At 36.9% G+C, this 21,212-nt stretch overlaps 1 protein-coding gene and 1 long non-coding RNA gene across 11 annotated transcripts in view; one reads left to right on the top strand and one right to left on the bottom strand.

Moving 5' to 3' along the window:
* LOC311618212 overlaps positions 1-21,212 on the bottom strand; it is a 470,112-nt gene that overhangs the window by 104,797 nt on the left and 344,103 nt on the right. The gene's annotated exons all lie outside the window — the stretch shown is intronic.
* The window catches only part of TBL1XR1 (TBL1X/Y related 1), a 148,983-nt gene that overhangs the window by 105,298 nt on the left and 22,473 nt on the right, over positions 1-21,212 (top strand). For 6 of the 9 annotated variants that reach the window (XM_084875560.1, XM_084875556.1, XM_084875561.1 and 3 more), the window contains 5 exons: positions 2,430-2,532; positions 14,469-14,614; positions 17,060-17,282; positions 17,922-18,054; positions 18,480-18,621. In XM_084875560.1, the coding sequence (XP_084731686.1) occupies positions 2,475-2,532; positions 14,469-14,614; positions 17,060-17,282; positions 17,922-18,054; positions 18,480-18,621 (702 nt within the window). In that variant the 5' untranslated portion in view covers positions 2,430-2,474. The remainder of the gene's footprint in view (positions 1-2,429; positions 2,533-14,468; positions 14,615-17,059; positions 17,283-17,921; positions 18,055-18,479; positions 18,622-21,212) is intronic. The other 3 variants (XM_084875562.1, XM_084875563.1, XM_084875564.1) reach the window with 1 other exon arrangement.

Genomic DNA, 21,212 nt, shown 5'->3' with positions numbered 1-21,212 from the left:
AATTGTAAGAGTAATGAAGCTGGCAATTTGGATATGCCAAGGAGAAGCCATAAAGTGCTTCCTTTAAGTGAAAAGGTGAAAGTTCTCAATGTAATAAGCAAAGGGGAAAAAATCCTATGCTGAGGTTGCTAAGATATATCCTAAAAATGTATTTTCTATGTGCGAAATTGTGAAGAGGGAAAGAAATTTGTGCTACTTTTGCAGGTGTGTATACAGGATTTGATACTATCTGGGTTTTCAGATACTAAGGTTCTTGGAATGTGTCCCCATGAATGTTGAACATTCAGGTGATTAATTGTACTCTTTTAGTTAATTTTGTTGGTAAAGTTCCTTTCTTTATATCAAGATAGTTGTTACTCTTCCACCATGCTATCTCATCTCGGTAAATGGAATTACCACCCATCCAGATGTCCTAAAAGAAACCTTTGAGTCTCCCTTTTCCTCATCCTTGTGTCCAATCAGTCACCCTAGTCGACTTGCTCAGTAACTGGAGAATCCCGGTACTTCCCCCGCCAGTTCCAGTGGTGTAGTCCAAGTTTCTTGGTCTTCAGCTAGATTTCTCCAACATCCTCCTTTCCCTTTACTCCCTTTTCCAGTTGTTTCCTTCCAGTCTATTCTCCAGATCACCGTCAGGATAATCTTTTTGAAGTTTAAATCAGTCCTGGCCAGATGGCTCCTTTTCGTGGAACGTCATCCCATGCACCAAGAGGTTGTTGGATTGATTCCTGGTCAAGGCACATACCTAGGTTGTGGGTTGGTCAGGGGATGTACCTGAGGCAACTAATCAATGCTTTTCTTTCCATAGATCCCTCCCTCTCTCTCTCTCTCTCTAACATAAATGAAAACTTATCCTCGGGTGAGGATTAAAAAAAGTAAATCAGGTCATTCACCTACCATCTTAAAACGTTGTCAGTGTATTAGTTTTCTCTAGGTGATGCTTTTAAGGCCTTTCAGAATACGGATTTTGTTTCAAGCCATAGTTCATGTTTTGTTATTCTTCCTCGCCCAGTCCTCTCCTTGACATTAGTGCTCACTGGATTGCTTCCATTCCTGGGTTCCTCTCCCAAACCTTCCTGTTCTCCCTTTGCTCCTGTCTGTCCTTCAGGTTGAAACACCAATGCCACTTTCCTTAGGCTGTATTCCCAGGCTCTAAATCGGTTAGGGTTTCCTCTGGGTGCATCCACTGGAAAATTCTTCCCATCTCCTTATCTTTCTTCCTTTTTGAGCTACAAGCTGGGTGATGCTTGCTCACAATTGCCACAATGTAGGGCAGTAGCAGTTCCTGTCAAGGAGGAGTCTACTAAAATGTTTGGTTAATTTGTGATTTTAAAGTATCCTGTGAAATCTGCCCTATGAAGGATCGGTGATGTGGCAGAGCAATCCGCATGGGCCTATAATGTTAGAACCCCTTTATTACTAGATGTTAGTGTATCCTTTTTAAACAAAGAACAAGAAACTAGACTGTGGACCAAATCTGGCCTGTTAGCCTTTTATAAGGACCACTACTAAGAAAGTTTTATTTTTAAATGCTTGGAAACAAATCAAAAAGGAAAATATTTTATGACAACAAGCCATATAACATTGAAATATCGGTGTCACTAAATAAAGTTTTAATGGAATATAATCACACTAATTTGCTTACATATGGTATGCTACTTCTTTTGTGCTATAGCCGCAGGGTTGGGTAATATGTTTGTGAGTATGACTGGCAAAGCCTAACATGTTCACTATCTGGCTCTGTACAAAGAAAGGTTGCTGAGTACTGCTTTAGGTCACTCTGTGTCCTGAGAATGGGTAAGTATAGTTAGCCATATTTAAGTTATGTCTCAATTTCCTTTTTCCCCTTTCTCCCGGTTCAAGATTTAAAGATGCACATTTAGATAAGAGAACATCATTTGAGTTTGCAGAATTGTATTCTTACCTCTCTGCCTTATATACCTAGAGCTTTTGGAAACTTGAACATTGCAGATTAGATGTTGACAAAATAGAGACTTCAAATCCTATGAAATTATGTAGACATAACCTTATGTAGACAATCGGCTCACTCTCTAACAAGCCTGTGGTCTAAAATCCATCTTGTCTAAATAAATAATATTCTGATTCTTAAAATTTACTATTTTTACAGTTAAGGAGAAATAAAGGAACAACTTTTTATGCTGTTTGATATAATAAAAATGTGATGCTAAAGCCCTTTTATAAAATTTGAATCATTTTTGTCAATGATTTTCTATTATCTTGCAGAAAAATAGATTCAGCTATGTTTTGGTTGTATAATTTATTATTAACTATTGGAAGTAACATTATGAGGCAATATAGAACCTTCTTTTTTTCATCATTTAATAAAATCAAATGGTTTTTACAACATTGTTTACATTTTGTTTAAAATATTTTATTGAGAAAATACTTAATTGACTTTGTTTTATTTTTAGGGTTATATCCTGTGTTGTGACCTCATGGTTTAAGTGGGAATAAAGATGAGTATAAGCAGTGATGAGGTCAACTTCTTGGTATATAGATACTTGCAAGAGTCAGGTGAGTACTTTCATAAAATAAATAGGCCTCAAATTATTTTAATATTCTCAAAATAACCTTTCATGCATTTGAAATTTGTATCAGTCCAAACTGTTGAACTTTGTATGTTTCCTTAAATTTCTGGACTGCCATTTTAAAGCTATGTGTTACTGCATGGTTTAACTCTCTGACTCTTTCAAATATGTTGGAATCATCTCAGGCAAATATTGGTAACAAATGGTTTGGCTTTCACTGTTCAAATACTATTTTTATAATTTGTTTTGAAGTGAGAATATTGTACACAGAACATATAGACTCTCAGATGTCATCAATTTAATAATGTATATTTAGAATCCTTAGCTAAATGTTATTGGTCCTAATTGTAGTTAGCATTTTAAAAGCTAAATTAGACATATATTTTCAGAATGCTTTCATAAGTATAAGTATTATCCCAATTGATTAACTGTATCCTTGACCTGAATTCTAACTAAATGTATTTATTGAGGAATAATTAGTAAACATAAAACTTTGAAAGTCATTTGTAATAAATATTAAATAAATGAGTAATTATTTAAGTTTTCTGGACAGATTAATAGATGTTGTTATAAATAGAAGGAAAACTATAAGGGGAAATAGGGGATGGATTAAGCAAAAAAAAAAAAAAGGTAACATTCTAAGAAGTTAAGCTTAGATTAGATGGGTCATAGGATGGTGGAAAAGATTGACTGCAATGTAAGTGCAGATTGTTAGCATGAGATGGAATTATTTGGGGTTTGAATATGTCAAACTGGAGTGGTTGAGTTTTAGAAATTATAGTTTAAATTTATTGCAAGGTTTAATAGTAAGGTGGGGTGTGGTATAAAAAATGATAATTTTCGTAGTTGTGTATGAGGGAAGGTAGAAGGAATAGAGTAGGGCATTGAATTCTCAATTTTGGTTTTGAAACTCATTCTTCTTCTTCTTAAGGGCTCAGATAGTTGTCCTTCCTTGTATAGAGAGTGTAAACGTGGCCTCAGATCCCAGATCCCACTGCTTGCTGAGATTTTCTCAGCTGCACTCTAGTTATGAGCTTTTTCTTGGGTGGCTGGTTTCTGTTCTCAAAAACCACCACTGCCTCTCTGGCCTGGAACAGCTGGGAAAGTGATGTCCAACAAGGGCAGGGCGGAGAAAAGGGAAAAGAAACTAAAGGAACCAACTGATGCAGAATAACTTGCTATGAAGCGCTGACATTAATAGACCTTGTTTAGTTTTCTTTTTCAACTAGTAAACTGGTTTTGAAGGCAGATCCAATGAGGACATCCATATAATATTTTGAATAAAATAAAATGATTAATAAAGTGTGAAAAGGAGTGACCTAGTGATTGTTACATATAAACATGTATGCACATTTGGATATTGTTATGTAGTACTTTTGGGACAAAATGTAAAGAAATTGTTGGGCCAAAACAAACTACTTTTTAATGCCTTGAGTCTGATTACCATTTAAGCCAGAGTTTTGAGACTTTGGAAACTAAAGCAGAGTACATGGTGAAGGATCAGTGGATGGGAAATATATTTTAATGGCTTGTTAGGTGCTTTGTAAAGGCGGTTAGTTATTTAGATTGAACCACATGAGACTGCTGTTTCAGGAGATCAGGAACAGCAGAATAGCGCAGCAGCATCCTGTGGTGCCGCCGTGCTGGTGAAATAGGGCAAGGTGAAGTTAGAGATGTTAAGGAACACTCACATCCTCCAGCTCCCTCATGTCGCTGCAAGAAAATTCAGCAAGTAAAGGGGGTAGTAAAATAATACTTTGGATTAATTTCTGAATGAGTACCAAGTGACTAAATATTATCAAGTCTTCCTAAGAACAAAAAAAGAAAGAAAAATTTTCTTAAAGTTGCTGATGTTCTTAGAGCAGTGGTCGGCAAACTCATTAGTCAACAGAGCCAAATATCAACAGTACGATTGTTATTAACTTAATTAGGGTACTCCTAAGCTGACCTTTGCTAAAAAACGTCCTCAACCTGATTAAAGTACGTGCTTGCAAGCCGAGGTTTGTCGACCACTGTCTTAGAGAAAACCCTCGTAAATTCCAAGTCTTAAGATGTTTTATGTTGCCGTAAAAATAAGGCAAGAATTATATTTAAAAAGTTTTGTGAGATAGACTGATAGTTGTCATATTAAGTCCTTTATAATTATTTACTGTATTCTTAATTATTCTTTATTCTCAAAAAGGCTTTATACAAGCAGATACAGTAGTAGACTGGTGACAAAAGTATGATGTTGAGCCACATCTTTGAAAATGTGAAACCAGTCCCTTCATAAAATTTGTAATTTTATAGGAGAAAATGAGACTCAACTGATGACATTTTTTATCCTCACCTAAGGCTATGTTTATTGATTGAAGAGAGAGAGAGGTATTGATCTGTTGTCTTCCATATGCACTTTGACAAGGACTAGAACTCATAACCTTTTGGTGTACAGGAAGACACTCAAACCAACTGAGCCACCTGGACAGGGCTCAACTGATGACATTTTGATTTACTGCACTTTTTCTAGGAATGCAGGTTGCCATAAATTTAAGAATGGCTTAGACCAGAATTCTAAAGTTTGATCCTATGACCACCTGTATTAGAATCACTTAGACAACAGTGAATGGGGCCCAAGAATCTGCATTTTACAAATGCAGGTGATTCTAAGGCATAATAAACTTTGAAAGCCCCTGGTCTATATTAATTAGTTGTAGCTTGACAGAAAAGTATGTAGCTGTCCACAATATCTTGAAAGAAAAATTATATCTAGTAACTATTTGAGAGAAAGTAGAAACCATGAAGTTTACACATTGAGATTTGGAATGTGAGACTAATTCCCGAAGAGGTAGCTGCCAGTAAAAGTGGTGTATTTGTATTTGTAGGTAAGGTTTTCCAGGAGTGATGAGGCATGTTTATATCATAAAGGATACTATCAGACATTCTTTTGAAATTACTTCTAGAAATAGGAGATGGGAAAGAGTTCAAAACATTTATATTTCCGTCAGGTTTCTTAACAGAGCTCAGAATCTCACCCACCTCAGGACTCCCATTGCTCCAGAGGCTCATTCTTGGTTCCGATTTCCATTTGTACATAAAAATCGCCATGTTTGCAATTGATTCTATCTTGCAATCACATAGCCCAGAAATTCCTTATCTTGGGATTTAGTGTTATTTATCACAAAGGATACTTACTGAGAATTAGTCATTAAATATGTGATAAATATTATGTAAATTATTTTTTTTAAGCTATAAATATTTCTCTTAAAAGATTTAAAGCAATATAGAAGAAACTAGAATCTTGCTATTTCCCCATAAGAATACTGAATTGGATTAGGACCATGGTCAGCAAACTGCAGCTTGCGAGCCACATGCAGCTCTTTGGCCCCTTGAGTGTGGCTCTTTCATAAAATACCACAGCCTGGGCGAGTCTATTTTGAAGAAGTGGCATTAGAAGAAGTTTAAATTTAAAAAATTTGGCTCTCAAAAGAAATTTCAATCATTGTACTGTTGATAATTGGCTCTGTTGACTAATGAGTTTGCCGACCACTGGATTAAGAGATAGGGAAAAAAGAAATCATGACAAAGACAATATCTGTGCAAAGACATTAAAGAGCTGGTTTGCAAAGACTTACCACAGAGGAAAACAAAATTTCCTTCTTTTTTGTCTAATTATCTAAAAGCTTTCAGTCAGAAATTCCAAAAAACATCTTAAGAACATTTGATTCTGTTTTGATAAAGGTGGGATTTAGAAATTTTTCAGTAAGAATGTCTAATATTTGTTCTCAGCAAGCAGTATTTAATACTGACTGGACGATAGTATCCAGCTCCAGAGGGGATAAATTACTTGAATTATTTTCATCTTAAATACTTTATGTGGTGAGCATTCTATTATGACTGTTACCAGCACTAGAAGATATTATCTGTTCATCCCTCTCTTTCGCCCCAAATTACTTAATTTCTTAGATCTTCAGTTGCCACATCCATAAACGTTCTTGTTAAAAAAGGGATTACACTGTGATATATGGCCTCACATATATTTATAGATGTCTCTTTGAAGTAAGCCATTCTCCCCTATTAAAACGAGTTAAGAGAAAAGTCTGTTTATTGTAGGATGTTTATATTAGGGGTTGCCACTTTTTATTTTTCTCGATTTTACCTCTAGAAAGTCCACCCTAAGCCCACTGTCAGCAAACTGTGGCTTGAGAGCCACATGCGGCTCTTTGGCCCCATGAGTGTGGCTCTTCCACAAAATACTGGGTGAATCTCTTTTGAAGAAGTGGCGTTAGAAGAAGTTTAAGTTTAAAAGAGAAATTTTAATCGTTGTACTGTTGATATTTGGCTCTGTTGACTAATGAGTTTGCCGACCACTGCCCTAAGCAAATTACTTTGTTCATCATCATTTTGTACTTTGGTGAATTAGAGTTCCATATTCAACAAACTGAATGTATATTACGTGTAGTACTGTGAGTACGATTGACTGGATTTAGTGTGCTCCCTTTATTTAGTGCTCACCCATGAGCATTAATAACTTGATTGCACTTAATAACTCATAAAGTAACAACCATATGCAGAATAAATACTAAGTAGTACACACTAAATTGTATCTATATAACAGCACCTAATACAGTGATACTTTTAGAAGAGCTAAACTAGTTTGGACTTTTTTAACCTGTCCTTTGCATTTTGTTTTCCCTTGAATGCTGTAATTATTCACAGTTTTAGTTTACTTTTTTCTAGAGAAATTGTTCCTGACAATTATTTGTGAGCTTTGTGGCACCCTCTTTTTTTTCTTTTTTCTTTGTGTAATACATACTTTTATTTTGCCTAAATTGATTTGGGGGAGGATTCTTCATTATAGATTTAACTGTTGTCTTTTGCATGTTGGTTTATGCTATACTTGAATATTGGGTGTTATGAAGAATTGTATTGTGCACCTTCTGATTGAAGACTAACTGGAAAATGCAAAAACAGCATCTTCATATTACTGAGTTATTTTCTAGATTGTGATTCTGAATATTATTATTATTTTTTTTAATTCCCCTGTTTTTAGAACTGAGGTTCATCTTGCCCTACAATCTCTGAAAAAATAACAATACTTGTAGGTTTAAAGGATTTGGTTCATGGAAGAAGAGCATATTGTCTCCTGCACCCCACCCTTGGAGCTCTCTACTGTGTTCTGCCCTTTATAAAGGGACAGCGCGTTTCCCTGGATATAGATCTTGCACCACACCACTTCTTCTGAGATGGTGCTTGCTTCCCATGTTCTATTTGTTTATAATGGGTGGGGAAGGTCTGGCCCTCTGACCGGATAAGTCCCGAGAAATCATTTGGTCTATCCCCAACAAGGTATTAGGGGTAAGTTAGTTAAATGTTTGAACAAATGTAGCAAGTTAATTTTTCAGTTGGTAATTTTGTATAGCCCATGAATGATGTTGTAAATGTTCAAATGGCCCTTGGCAGAAAAAGGTTTCCCACGCCTGGTTCATAAGATCGCCCATCAAAGACCCATACACACATAATTTAGAAATACAGATGTGATCATAGTAGGAACAAGCTAACCTGTTTATGTGGTAACATTAAGGTTCTAACCTGTAATATTAAAACCCATTCCTTTGTATTTTTTTCAATACATTTTTATTGATTTTAGAAAGGGAGAGAGAGATAGAAACATCAATGATGAAGAGAATCACTGATTAACTGCCTCCTGCACACCCCTACTGGGGATCGAGCCCACAACCCAGGCATATGCTCTTGACTGAAATCGAACCCAGGACCCTTCAGTCCATAGGCCGACACTATCTACTGAGCCAAACCAGCTGGGGCAATAATTTAAATTAAAATTTAGTGATTTTTGTATTAACCCCTGTAATGAGCTAGTAAAATGCCAGCAGTCAGGTGACTGTGTAGTTCCTCTTGGCTCAGATATAGGTAACTGGACTAGATAAATATTCCAGTCCACATACCCTCTTGCTGGTGCTATTTATAAACAGATTGGACCAGCAGACAGGATGGAGTCACGTGAAACTGGCTACAGTAATGTGCCTATAGTCATGAAGAACCGGAGTGAGGAAAGTTCGGATCTGGAATGTCCACCTTTAATCTTTTCATTTATATGAGTAGTAAAATGGGCAGCTACAAAAGAACAAGTAGATATACAGTTTTGCTTTATAATCCAATAAAATATGCATTAACATTTGACGTATAGTTGTTGTATACATGGCTAATTAATAAACAGCAAACAGTTGTCACAAAATGTCAGCAGTTACTGTACTTTTATACTTCCAAGTCAGTTCTTTTTTGTCACCTGAATGCCTATTTTTTTCTGATAGAGGAAATTCCAACTACATACTTTCTGCTGATATACTTGTTAAAAGACAACAACTTTAATAGTTGCCAAACAGAACTTGTCCAATCCTATATAATAGAGTTTATATGCAAATTGACCATCACTCTGACTCTCAAGATAGCAGCCCCCTTGTGGACACAAGATGGCCAGCAGGGGAGGGCAGTTGTGGGTGATCAAGCCTGCAGAGGAGGGTAGTTAGTGGTGACTGGGCTGGCAGAGGAGGGCAGTTGGGGATGACCAGGCCTGCAGGGGAGGACAGTTTGCGGGGACCCAGGCCTGCAGGGGAGGGCAGTTGGGCACAAATAGGTCTGCAGGGGAGGGTCGTGGAGCGGGGCGGGGGTGGGGGGAAAGACCAGGGCTGCAGGGGAGGGCAGTTAGGAGCAATAGGGCCAATAGGGCAGCAGTTAGGTGTTGATCAGGCTGGCAGGGGAGTGGTTAGGGGGTGTTCATGCTAGCAGACAGAAGTAGTTAGGGGCATCAAAAAGGCAGGCAGGTGAGCAGTTGGGAGCCAGCAGCCCTGGATTATGAGAGGGATGTCTGACTTCCTGTTTAGACTCCATCCCACCGGACATCCCTCGAGGGATCCCAGATTGGAGAGGGTGCAGGCTGGGCTGAGGGGCAATCCCCCACCCTTGAATTTCATGCACTGGGTCTCTAGTATGATAATAAATTTATTTTAGAAAATATGATTTATATGAAATGCTTATAGTTGTATGTATATTTAAGAGAAAAATTAGGGCACAAAATTATACAGCCAGTGTATTATAACTTTTTTTTGGGGGGGGGGGAAACAATATGTAAAGAAGAAAAGGAAATATAAATATATTAACAGTTGCATAGGGTTTTGGTATTATAATATTTTTTCTTACATTTTCCCCTATTTTGTTTTTTGTAAGTGTTCGGTCTAGCTCTTAAACATCAAATATCCCCTATAGGATGTTTCCCCCTATTTTCTTTGACCTTTTCTAAAATCTTTAAGCATTTGATTGTGGAACTCTTTGGTTGTTCAAGCTTGTTTTTATTTTTCTTGGACAATATACCCTTGAGAGGAATTGATGGATCATATTGTAATTCTAAGCTTAATTTGTTTACTTTTCAATTACAGTTGATAAACAATGTTATATTAGTTTTAGGTGTACAGCATAGTGATTAGATATTTATATGACTTTTGAAATGATCCCCCAATAAGTCTGGTACCCACCTGGCACTATACATAATTATTACAATATTTTTTACTATTTCCCTGTGCTTTTACATCCCCATGACTAATGATTGTGGAACTTTTAGAGTAAAAATTGGTCTGTAGAGACAGAGGTGGAAATGGATCTGGGGTCAAGGTTGTGTGTGAGGATGAGAGCAGGGAGAACATTTTTTAGGGTTTTCTGATCTGAGGCTTAAATATAGAACCTTGTAAAAATCAGATTTTCCTTCTAGACTATGGCACTGTATTTATTGTATAATAGTTAAGCTTTGCTCTTTAGACCCCTTCTGGTTTAGACATCCAGTATCATAACCATGAGGATCAGGGCCCATTTTCTTGTTCTTGTCTTCTCTGTTTGTAGAGTGACCAACTCCTGAGGAGTAACTCCGCCTTTGAGAACACAATTTCTGTCATCCCAAGGGAGGGTACTCCCTGAAACAAGCAATATTCAGAAAATGGTGGTTTTGTGATCCCTTTTCTCACATGGGAATGGTGTATGGTCTCATGAATAACCACACCCACCCTGCCACTGCTTGTCTTTGTCACCGAATTATTATCATTCTACTCTGGAATCTCCTTTCTACCTCCCAAACCCAGTGAATGTGTGGAGTACTTGATTACAGAGGTAGTCTCTTACCCCTGAAAAGTAGAGATGCTATTTAGGCTGTCAGGCCAGACTTCAGTATTGCACAGATTTAGGTTGATCCCTTTTGCTTTCTACTTTGTGAGTCAAAAGCTGTCTCTGAAAAAATATTTCCTACATATACATTTACAGATAAATGGAAATATTTTCTAGCATAACCCTGATTCAAGTTCTATTTTTGTTTTGTTTTCCAGGAAGATTTAAATCATATGCTTTTTCTGGATTTATAGATTTTTCTGATGTGTCAAGATACATTATAGTAAAACTGGAAGCCCCGTGCATGAAATTGTGGACTTGGGGGTTGTGGGGAGTTCCTCAGCCCAGCCTGCACCCTCTCGCAGTCCAGGAGCCCATGTTCCTTACTGGGAGCCCGCACTTCTTACTGCTCACTGCTCCTTAGTGGTGCTGCGGAGAGTGGAAGAAGCTCCCACCACCGCCACTGCAGGAGCCTGGCTTCTGGCTGAGAGCGTTCCCCCTGTGGGAGCGCACTGACCACCAGGGGGAAGCTCCTGCATTGAGTGTCTGCTCCCTGGTGGTCAGTGCACATCATACAACCAGTCATTCTGGTCCACCGTAATGGTCGCTTAGGCTTTTATTCTATAGATTGCTTTCTGATTTAACAAATATTTATTGAGCACTGGATAAATTAGGTAATGTCTTCTTCCAGAACTGAAAGATTAGTAGACATAAATCCTTCCTTCAGGCAGCCCAGCACACACTTACATAGAACCATAGATGGATATAGTGTGCTAAGTGCTATACATATGAGAGGATTAGCCCAGAAGAGAATGGTCAACCTAGGGGCAGTGAAAGGAAGGACATCACTTCCATTTAGGAGAAAAGAACATAGGAATACATAAGGCCCAAAGGCATGAAGTAAGACAGCATATTTGAGGTGTTAGGAGTAATGTTAATCACTTAAATGTGCAGTGGGAAGAAGTGGAGGGGTGTGGAATTAGGAAGATGAATCTGAAAAAATAAGTAGAGTTAGATTACAAATGTAACTGTGACATACTTAGGAGTTTGGCCTTTATTATGAAGGTCAAAGTAATTATTGAAAGTATCCAAGTAAGGAGTGATAGGATCAGTTTTTGTTTTCCAAGCAGTATTCTAACTGTGATGTGGCAGATATACGAATTGGGGAGGAGAGGAAAGGAACTTAGGACAGGAATAGTGCAGGCAAGAGATCATGGAACTAAAGTCCAGGTTTTGGCAGAGAAGGAAAGCTGATGACTGAGACCAGGGAGGTAGGATTGATTGGTAGGATTAGGTGAATGCTGAAATGGAAGGGAGTGAGAGGGTGTAAAGTCAGAAGTTTCTAAGGAAAAAGAAGTTTTAAGAAGGGGAAGAAGAAAATTAATTTTGAACATAGATTTTAAGCTGTCCTGTCATGCTATGGCTACAAATAAAAAGAAAATGATAGTTAAGTCCAGCATTTGTATACACAGAGGTTTACGTGTGAACCTTCTTTAGAGTAAACATTAGTGAGAAGTGCCAAAACAATGCTAATGACCACTTCAGGGTTGTTTTCTGGCTGTTTGGAACATTCTAAGTGCATGTGCAATAACTGGAGATAGATGTAAGTACTGATGATAGCTTCTGACCTTGGCTGACAGAACAAATTGAGGATATATGCAACATTCCAGCCAAAAATTGACATCTCTAGAATATCCACTTGCAACTCTTAGGATATTCTTGGACATAAGCTTGGACTATGTCATCTAGTTAATAGTGTTTAAATGTAATGATTTTTATTTTTAAAAATTGTACTTATGAATTAGTGCCAAAATCGTGGACTTTGCTACAATTTATAAGGCTTATGAAATCAAAATACTTTTAAAACCTTGCTAATAAGGCGTCTTAATATTTCATGCACAACTAACACCATTTTGTAACACTTTAAGCTGAAACAGAATACTGATGTGACTTTTTGGTGTACTGTTAGTGACCCAGAAATTCACTCTGCCTTCGCTTTATTTTTGACCATATTCTAACTGGTTGGTAGGAACAATAGAATGTAATAGTTATTGGATCCTTACTCTCTTAACAGCTGTTTTCCCATTTGCTAATTTAGATCATAAAATAATACAATTATATATGCATGGCACCTGGTGAAGACTCTTCATAAATACTATTTATCTTGAAGTCTTACTTTTTAAATCTTAATGTCTTAAATTTCTAAGCCACTTGGCTTTTTTCCTATTCATGATTTACTGCAGAACTTATTTAGGGAGGAGTATATAATGAAAAACAAAATCTCCTACCTCACTGCTTATTGATTTCACAGGCAAATATCTCTTCCTTTCTCCTCATCCTTCCTAGTCTTCATTCTCTGGATTCCACTCATATTCAAGTAGTTGTGAGTTTTTCCCATGGGTGAATTTCTAGCCATCTCTGTGAGCTTAGATTAAGCTGAAAATTATAAATGTTTAATAACAGTTGCCTGTTGGAAAAATCATGAGGTTAAATGAAAGTCTTAAAAGGTAGCATCTTTTCATTTCTCACTATGGTTAGTTTCAGGAATGGAAAGGTTAGGTGTTCCAAAGAGGGAAGGAGCCATGAGGAAAATCAACTTAGGTATCTAGTCAACTTTGTCTATTGAACAATTGAAATATTTCCTAGGCACATGCTCTTTATGAGCTCACAGTACTTTACTATAGACTCATAAAGAGCATGAGTTCATTTCATAAGTGCCACATGGAGCCTAAGAGTAGAAACATAAAATGCAAAGAATAAAAGACATGGACTAAGTATTAGAAACCTGGGCTAGACAGCAGTTATATAAGGTTAAAATCCATTTAACCAAGATCCCAATAAGCCTATATTCATTTACTTTATTTAGTGTGAAGGTTTCTTAACATTCTGTATTACATGCATAATTTAATTGTTTAAATACATTAGTGACAATTGCTACTTAGTGATAAGCTCTGATGGATATTGTCTTAATCACCCTTGGATTATCAATTTACTAGAATTTTACTTTTCATTTGAACTTGGCTTGCATTAAAAAGCAAAGCTAATAACAAAGAGATTTTGTTATGTGAATGTTTTGGTTTTAAGTATTATAAATAAAAATTAAAGGACTGTTAATGGAGATAGGTTTTGGATTTTCACTTGCTAACTCATTTTCTAAAGCTTTCATTTAGGTGGGTTATTGCTAAGTGGCAAAGAATTAGTAATTTTTTTAGTATTTAATTCATACACTGGGTGTTAAGCATGAAGCTATTTTTCATTATTACATTTCAACTTTCTTATATTACTTTTAGTTTGCTTTTTATATCCTAAGTAGATTCTAAAAACCTGCAAAAGATTGAATTTATAAGGTGTTTGACAATTTGTATGTAGAGATTTAAATATACTACAAAAATTTATTAAATGTCACTTAATTTATCTTGGCCTAAATTATCTTGAGTGAAGCAGTTGAGTCACACGGCTTCCAAATGCTTTCTTCAAACTTTAAATTTTGATGCTATTTGTAGAGGAAATTTGTGCCACAGCTAAATTTTACATTTACTAGAAACTTTAAATAATAGTACATTACATAATTAAAGTGAAAAGAAAAATAATGAAGGTTATTATGTTTGAATTTTGATATTTCTGTTGTTTAAAAACATACATTTGAACTTAGCCAACAGTCTGGGATTTTAAAGATGTGGGATGTGACTTTGAAAGATTATAGAGATCTTTTGTTTGTGTCTTGCAGCATGCTGCCACTAGGAGAATAACTTCTTACACCTTTTCTTTTGCTTTTAGGATTTTCTCATTCGGCGTTTACCTTTGGTATAGAAAGCCATATCAGTCAATCAAACATAAATGGTGCCCTTGTCCCACCTGCTGCATTGATTTCTATCATCCAGAAAGGTCTACAGTATGTAGAGGCAGAAGTTAGTATTAATGAGGTAAGGAAGATTTATTTAAAATATTCTTACTCTTGAATATGATAGCTTGTTTGCTCGTTCATTACCTGACTTCAGCTTCTCTGGGTTAACGTAGAAGGGTGTTGCTCCTAACGTGAGGGTCAGGCTGCACAGGCAAGGCATGTCTCCCAAAGGGGAGGACCACTATCTGTAGCTTATTTTACTATAAATGATTTTATGAGTAAACAATAAGAAATAATTTTCTTTAAAAATCAGGAAATTTCAGATTATTTGATTATACCTGATGTTGGAAAGCAGTTCATAATTAAAGCTAATTCTTGATACTAGTGCCTATTTAAGGTCCATATGTCGGTAGTTTAACTCAGGTGTCAGCCAGCATTGTCCCATAAACCATATCCTGCCTGCTGCTTGTTTTTGTAAAGTTTTATTGGAACACATTCATGCTCATTCATGGATATATTATCTGGCTAATTTTGTGCTACTATGGCAGAATTGAGTAGTTGTGACAGAGAACTTATGGTCTGCAAAGCCTAAAATATTTACAATTTGGTCTTTTACAGAAAATGTTGCAAATCCTGGTCCAACTGAAAATTTTCATATGTGGACAGGATTTATGATATGTGGAGCTTTTGCCTTATTTTCATTTCAGAGATTAATATGTTCCCCTTTCCTTTCACAAAATATGTGAACAAATATTTTAACAAATATTTTAAAAACTGAAGCATCCATGGTTTCCATATCAGTATTTATTACTGTAGTTACGTAGTTTACTAAAATTGATTTTATTGTCTTTGTTTTCCTCATCTCTCACTGATAAATTTGCTAATACTAAATTAAACGTGTTGTCTTTTAGCACTTTCCCTCCAAAAATATCCTTAACAGAGGGTGATAAACAATTTCTAGCAGTAGCCACAGATGAAGTCTCATTTTATCTGAAAAACTTTGTGTAAATTTAATATAGTACTCCACAATGTGTCTGTGTTGGTTTTAATATTTATTTTTAAATTAGTTACAAATTAAAACTAGAGGGGGGAGGTGTCCCTCAGCCCAGCCTGAACCCTCTCCAATCTGGGACCCCTCAGGGAATGTCCGGCTGCCAATTTAGACCCACAAGGATCGGGCCTAAACCGGGAGTCGGACATCACTTTCACAATCTGGGACTGCTGGGTCCAACCAATTGACCAATTGCTTGCCTGCCAGCCTGATCACCCTCTAATCATTCCCCTCTGATAGATGCCTAACTGCTTCCCTGCTGGCCCAATCGCCCCCAACTGCCCTCCCCTGCCAGCGTGATTGCCCCCAACTGCCCTCCCCTGCTGGCCTGATCACTCACAACCACCCTCCCCTGCTGGCCATCTTGTGCGAGGACGTGATGGTCAGTTTGCATATTACCTCTTTATTATATAAGATACTTTCACCTACTCCTCAAATACTCCATTACACTCGACAATTTAGAAAGTTGTGCTGTGTTTATGGCCTGGAACCCCACTCACACACTGCAGATTTTCAGGAGTGTGTGGTCATCTGCTTCACATACACATCGTGTTGGCTAATTTGCACTGTTTCTATTTCTGACTTGCTCTGTGTTTGTGTGTCTCCTTGTGCTCACTGGAGAACTTTTATCCATTGTGAAGTCCCTAATACCCAATTTTATGGACTTGCTATAATTTTCCAAAGCTCGAGAGGAGCTTTGGAAAATTATAGCAAGTCCATAAAATTAAAGAGCAGCAGCCTGTGAGTTAAGATGCTTCTCAACTGGTAGCACACATAAGACTCCTCCAGGGAGCTTTTTGAATCAATGTCTGAGCTTTCAGAGATTTTGATTTCGTAGGTTTGAATCTACATTTTTAACAAGTTACCAGGTGATGTGCTCCTTACATCACACTTTGAGTAGCACTGGTTAAGAGATGCCAGCTGCTATTGACATCTTTAAATTCAAATCTTTAAACCCGACTGTGTTTGCTTGCACTTCAACATTAGTAAAAGGAAATGTTGTATGGCATAATATATGGAGTCTTTCTGTTTTAATTAAATCACAATAAACTTTAAAGTCCAACAAAACTATTTAAAAGTTTTTGGTTTTAAAGAAGTATTTTCTATACTGTAGTACCAAATCTCTTATTGTGTGAATGATTTTATTTTGATCATTGCTTTTGACTAACAAATGTTTGGAATATAATTTATAAACCTTCCTATTATCTGGGCCTACTTTTATTATTCCTTTTAGTGTTTTAGCTTTAGATGTGCAACATATAAACTAAGAACCAGGGGAGAAGGAAAAATTAAAGGAAACAGCTATTTGGAGTTGTTTCTTCAGTTTCCTTCTGACTCCTTTTTACACACATTCAGAAAATTATTTAAAAATATTTTATCTTGGAATGAAGCTTTTTATTTCTGCTGTGGACTTGTATGAATACAAATTACTCTAAATATGGCACCTTTGGTTTTCTTCTTTTCCAAATCCAGGATGGTACCTTGTTCGATGGTCGACCAATAGAATCTCTGTCACTGATAGATGCCGTAATGCCTGATGTAGTACAAACAAGACAACAAGCTTACAGAGACAAGCTTGCACAGCAACAAGCAGCAGCTGCAGCAGCTGCAGCAGCTGCCACGAACCAACAAGGATCTGCGAAAAATGGAGAAAACACAGCAAATGGGGAGGAGAATGGGGCACATACTATTGCAAGTGAGCTGAGATAGAATTTTTAAAAATTCCTTTTCAAAAGAAATGTGATAGGGATGTCACCTCTTGTAAGCTGAAATAACACCATACTTGTCATTTATGCCAACTTGTTCCCCTAACTCTTACCACACAGTTCACATTTTCAAACCAAGCTCAGAAAGTGGGGTTTACATTTATAGATTTTGTTTCAAAAAATATTTTTTTATGGTTAAATGAGTTTTGTGTCTGCATTTGATTTCTAAATAAAATGTGTAATACTAGTCATTAACAAATACAGTGAAGCTCTGACATGGAGCTATAAAGGCAACTCTCATGTTATAAGAATGATATCAGCAACCCCTACTGGTGGGAACTCAGAATAGTATTGGCATGGATTACATGTTCAAACCTTTTTATCAACTTTAGTCATGTTTGTGGGTCTAACCTTTTGCAGTCCTTCTCTACCCTCATCCTCTAACCCCCACCTCTAAACACACACTCAGACATATATATCTTGGCCATACTTGACTAAAGATAAGAATTTATTCTCCATGTGATAAATACTGTGTATTCAAGTTACACTGTATTTTATAAAAGAGGGATTTCCCCAGCATGTTGCAATATTACCTGACTGTAATTTTCCTCTTCTTTCCTGTGCTGCAGATAATCATACTGATATGATGGAGGTAGATGGGGATGTTGAAATCCCTCCTAACAAGGCAGTTGTGTTACGGGGCCATGAATCTGAAGTGTTCATCTGTGCCTGGAACCCTGTTAGTGATCTCTTGGCATCCGGGTATGTTCCTCAAAGTGAAACTGAAATGGATTTTTAAAAAGATCTTGCTGAACCTATTACATTTTATAAGTACATTATTTAACGTTTTTTAGGTTTCTGTTGCTTATTAGTGTTCATTTTTGCCCCCATAAATCATCATTCCTTTGTAAAAGTAACCTTGGAAGTCTTCATTAAACTCAAAATGGAGTTGTTTGGGGCCCTCAAAATGGAGACAAATTAAAAATACTGGAAATGGAAATTCCTGATATTCTGGTTTTATTTTCCTTAGTAATTTGGGATATAATTATTTTTTTTGTGTGTGGTGTTTTTTTTTGGGTGGGTGTGTGTGTGTGTGTGGGGTGTGTGTGTGTGTGTGTGTGTGTGTTTTTAATTCTGGGATACTTGAGAATATTAAGAGTATTTAAAATATGTTACATACTTTCTAGGTCTGGAGACTCTACAGCAAGAATATGGAATCTTAGTGAAAATAGCACCAGTGGCTCCACACAGTTAGTACTTCGACATTGTATACGAGAAGGAGGGCAAGATGTCCCCAGCAACAAGGACGTGACTTCTCTAGATTGGAATGTGAGTATCACCGTACTGTCCATGGTGGATATAATTACTAATTCACTTCTTTGAGCCTTAGATTAATGGCAGGGCTTGTCCCCTTTTCAGATACTTTTAAATTTCACTAACTAATGAGAACAACAAACTAGGAATCCTCATTCCCAAATATGTTAAAAACACAGGCTGGCCCTTGAGCAGTCAGACCAAGGTTCAGCTTCCAACTCTTCTGTTTACCTAATAGCAGAATCTTCCTAAGGTTGGTGGTCGACCGCCTGCTTCCTTTTCCTCACATGTATAGGAAAAGTGTGGTAATGGTAGCTACATAAATGAGGAAATAGATGAGAATCACTAGCAGACACATACTAAGTCCTTAGCTAGTAAGTCCTGTGCTGGAGTTAAGAGAAAGCTATATAATAAAAAACGTGTTCTTGTTTTTCTCATTTTGCTGTGATCTGATGAAAACTTCATAGCCAACTAACTGCCATTTAGGGACCATTAGTCTAGATTACTTCCAAGCTTTATTTAGCTGTAGTACTCTTAATAATTCTTTGATTCAATATATGATTTAATATCTTTCAGGGGCAACTTAACTATTCTGACTTTTATTTTTGACAAAGCTTCACCCTTGTAGTTTCTAATAAATGGTTAACATTGTTTTTGTGTTTGTTTTTTTTCTATTCCTATGATTAATATGTGAAAAATTTGCATTTATAAGGTTCCTATATATTTTCCTTTGTTCCATGTTGCCTTTTAACTTTGTATCCAATTTTCTTTCTCCAACTCCCCTCTGCCCTCCTTCCCCCACCCCATCCCCCCAAAAAAAGCCTTTTAGACTATTTCAGTGTTTCCAAGAATTTTAGGGGTTGGCTAGTCTTTCTTCAGCAAGTGAACATCCTTCCTCCTCTGGCTCCTGCTTAACAGCTTTGCATGGGGCTTTCCAGGAACCTTACAAATGTCATCCCAAGGAACGAGGTCTATTCTCAAAAATGATTACTCCAGCTAAAGTTTTGTTTCCATAAGATTCTTCCAGAACTCATAGCTAGGGTGTTTTTCCCCCCCTCTTTATTTCTGATGTTTTGTTTTGTTCTGTTGTAGCATTCCTTTCTAAAATTCTCAGTAATGTATTTACCTTTCCCTTACAAAGTTGGCAGTTGTAAAAATGAAAGAAGGTTTTATCACATTGCAGTATTATTTGGTTGGTATAGGGTCATGACTAATATCTTCTTAATATGGGACCTTATTATAGCTTAGGTCAAAAACCTTATAGCATCCTTCAGCTATTTGGCTCAGAGACCATGTTAATTTAATGAATTTTACAGTTTACACTGAAAAAGATGGTAAACCAACATTGATTTGTTCAGCTTGGTGATTCTGAAATGCAAATTAGTTTTAAATCATGGACTTTTCAAAAATATATTAAAAGGCAAAAACATTATCCTTGACTAATGGTTCTTTCTCATGACTAAAGCAGGAGCCAGACATATTTGATGGTTCAAGTATTTTTTCCAACTTTAGTGGTCCATGAACTAAAATACTTGAGACCATTAGTTTAAGAGAAACTTCCCACCCAGCTGGTGTGACTCAGTGGTTGAGCACATTTGTATGAACAAGGAGGTTATAGTTCGATTCCCGGTCAGGTCACATGTCTGGATTGTTGGCTCAATCTCCAGTAGAAAGCATGAGGAGGCAACCAGTCAATGGTTTCTCTCTCATCAGTGATGCTTCTATCTTTCTCTCCTTCTCCCTTCTCCTCTAAAATCAATAGAAATATGTCAAAAAAGAAACTTACCATTGTGCAAAGCCTGGAAATAAGCTTTTGCTGTTGGCTTCAACATGGCTGCTGCTTCCTGGGGCAGAACCACAGGGGTTTTTAAAATCCTGGCAGGTCTGATTCTACAGCCCCCAGACCTAGCATTTTCTGTCACTTACCTTTAGAGCTAAGTGGCTTGAGAGGTCTGAAAAGGAAGATGCTGTTTTTGGTTCCCTGACCAAAAAGCATCAAGAAAGTACTGTGTAAGACAGGATTTCATTCTGTGTCTCCAATAAGGCTTGCTCATCCTAGCAGCCGTCTATTTCGTGTACTCTGTAACTTGCATTTCCATAGAATGTTAGACTGTCCTTCCCTAGTGCCATTTGTCAGGGCATATGAGACTAGAGGAACTGGAATGTTCTCCTAATGAAGTGGTTCCAGGAAACTAATCAACTTCTTTTATTGTCAAGTCACTTATACTCTGCTGAGACTCTTGTGTTGCATTTTTATTGGTAAGGATTCATATTTGGAAAGAATTAACAAAGGAAAGAAACATTCAATGACATTTAAGAATCTGATCATCTGAAACAGCAATATTGTTAGTAGCATGCAACATACTTTATTTAGACAGAGATTTAAAGAGGGTCATATAAAACCTTTTAATCATAATGAGATATTTTAGAATATTTTGCTTTTTACTTACACTGAATCATTAAAAGATGATGATTTTGATGTCCTTTCCAGTCTGCCAGCCTCCCCTCTTCAGTCGTGTGCGCCTATACGGATGCAGACCTCAGCGTACAGGGGAGTGAGTGGTCCTGCTTTGTGAGATTTGGACATAGGCTCGCACACTGGCGAG

This window comes from Pipistrellus hanaki, assembly GCF_964339955.1.
Source record: "Pipistrellus hanaki genome assembly, chromosome: 2".
Classification (NCBI taxonomy): domain Eukaryota; kingdom Metazoa; phylum Chordata; class Mammalia; order Chiroptera; family Vespertilionidae; genus Pipistrellus; species Pipistrellus hanaki.
The sequence above is the reverse complement of the archived record's forward strand: the minus strand, read 5'-3'. Positions and strand labels throughout refer to the sequence as shown.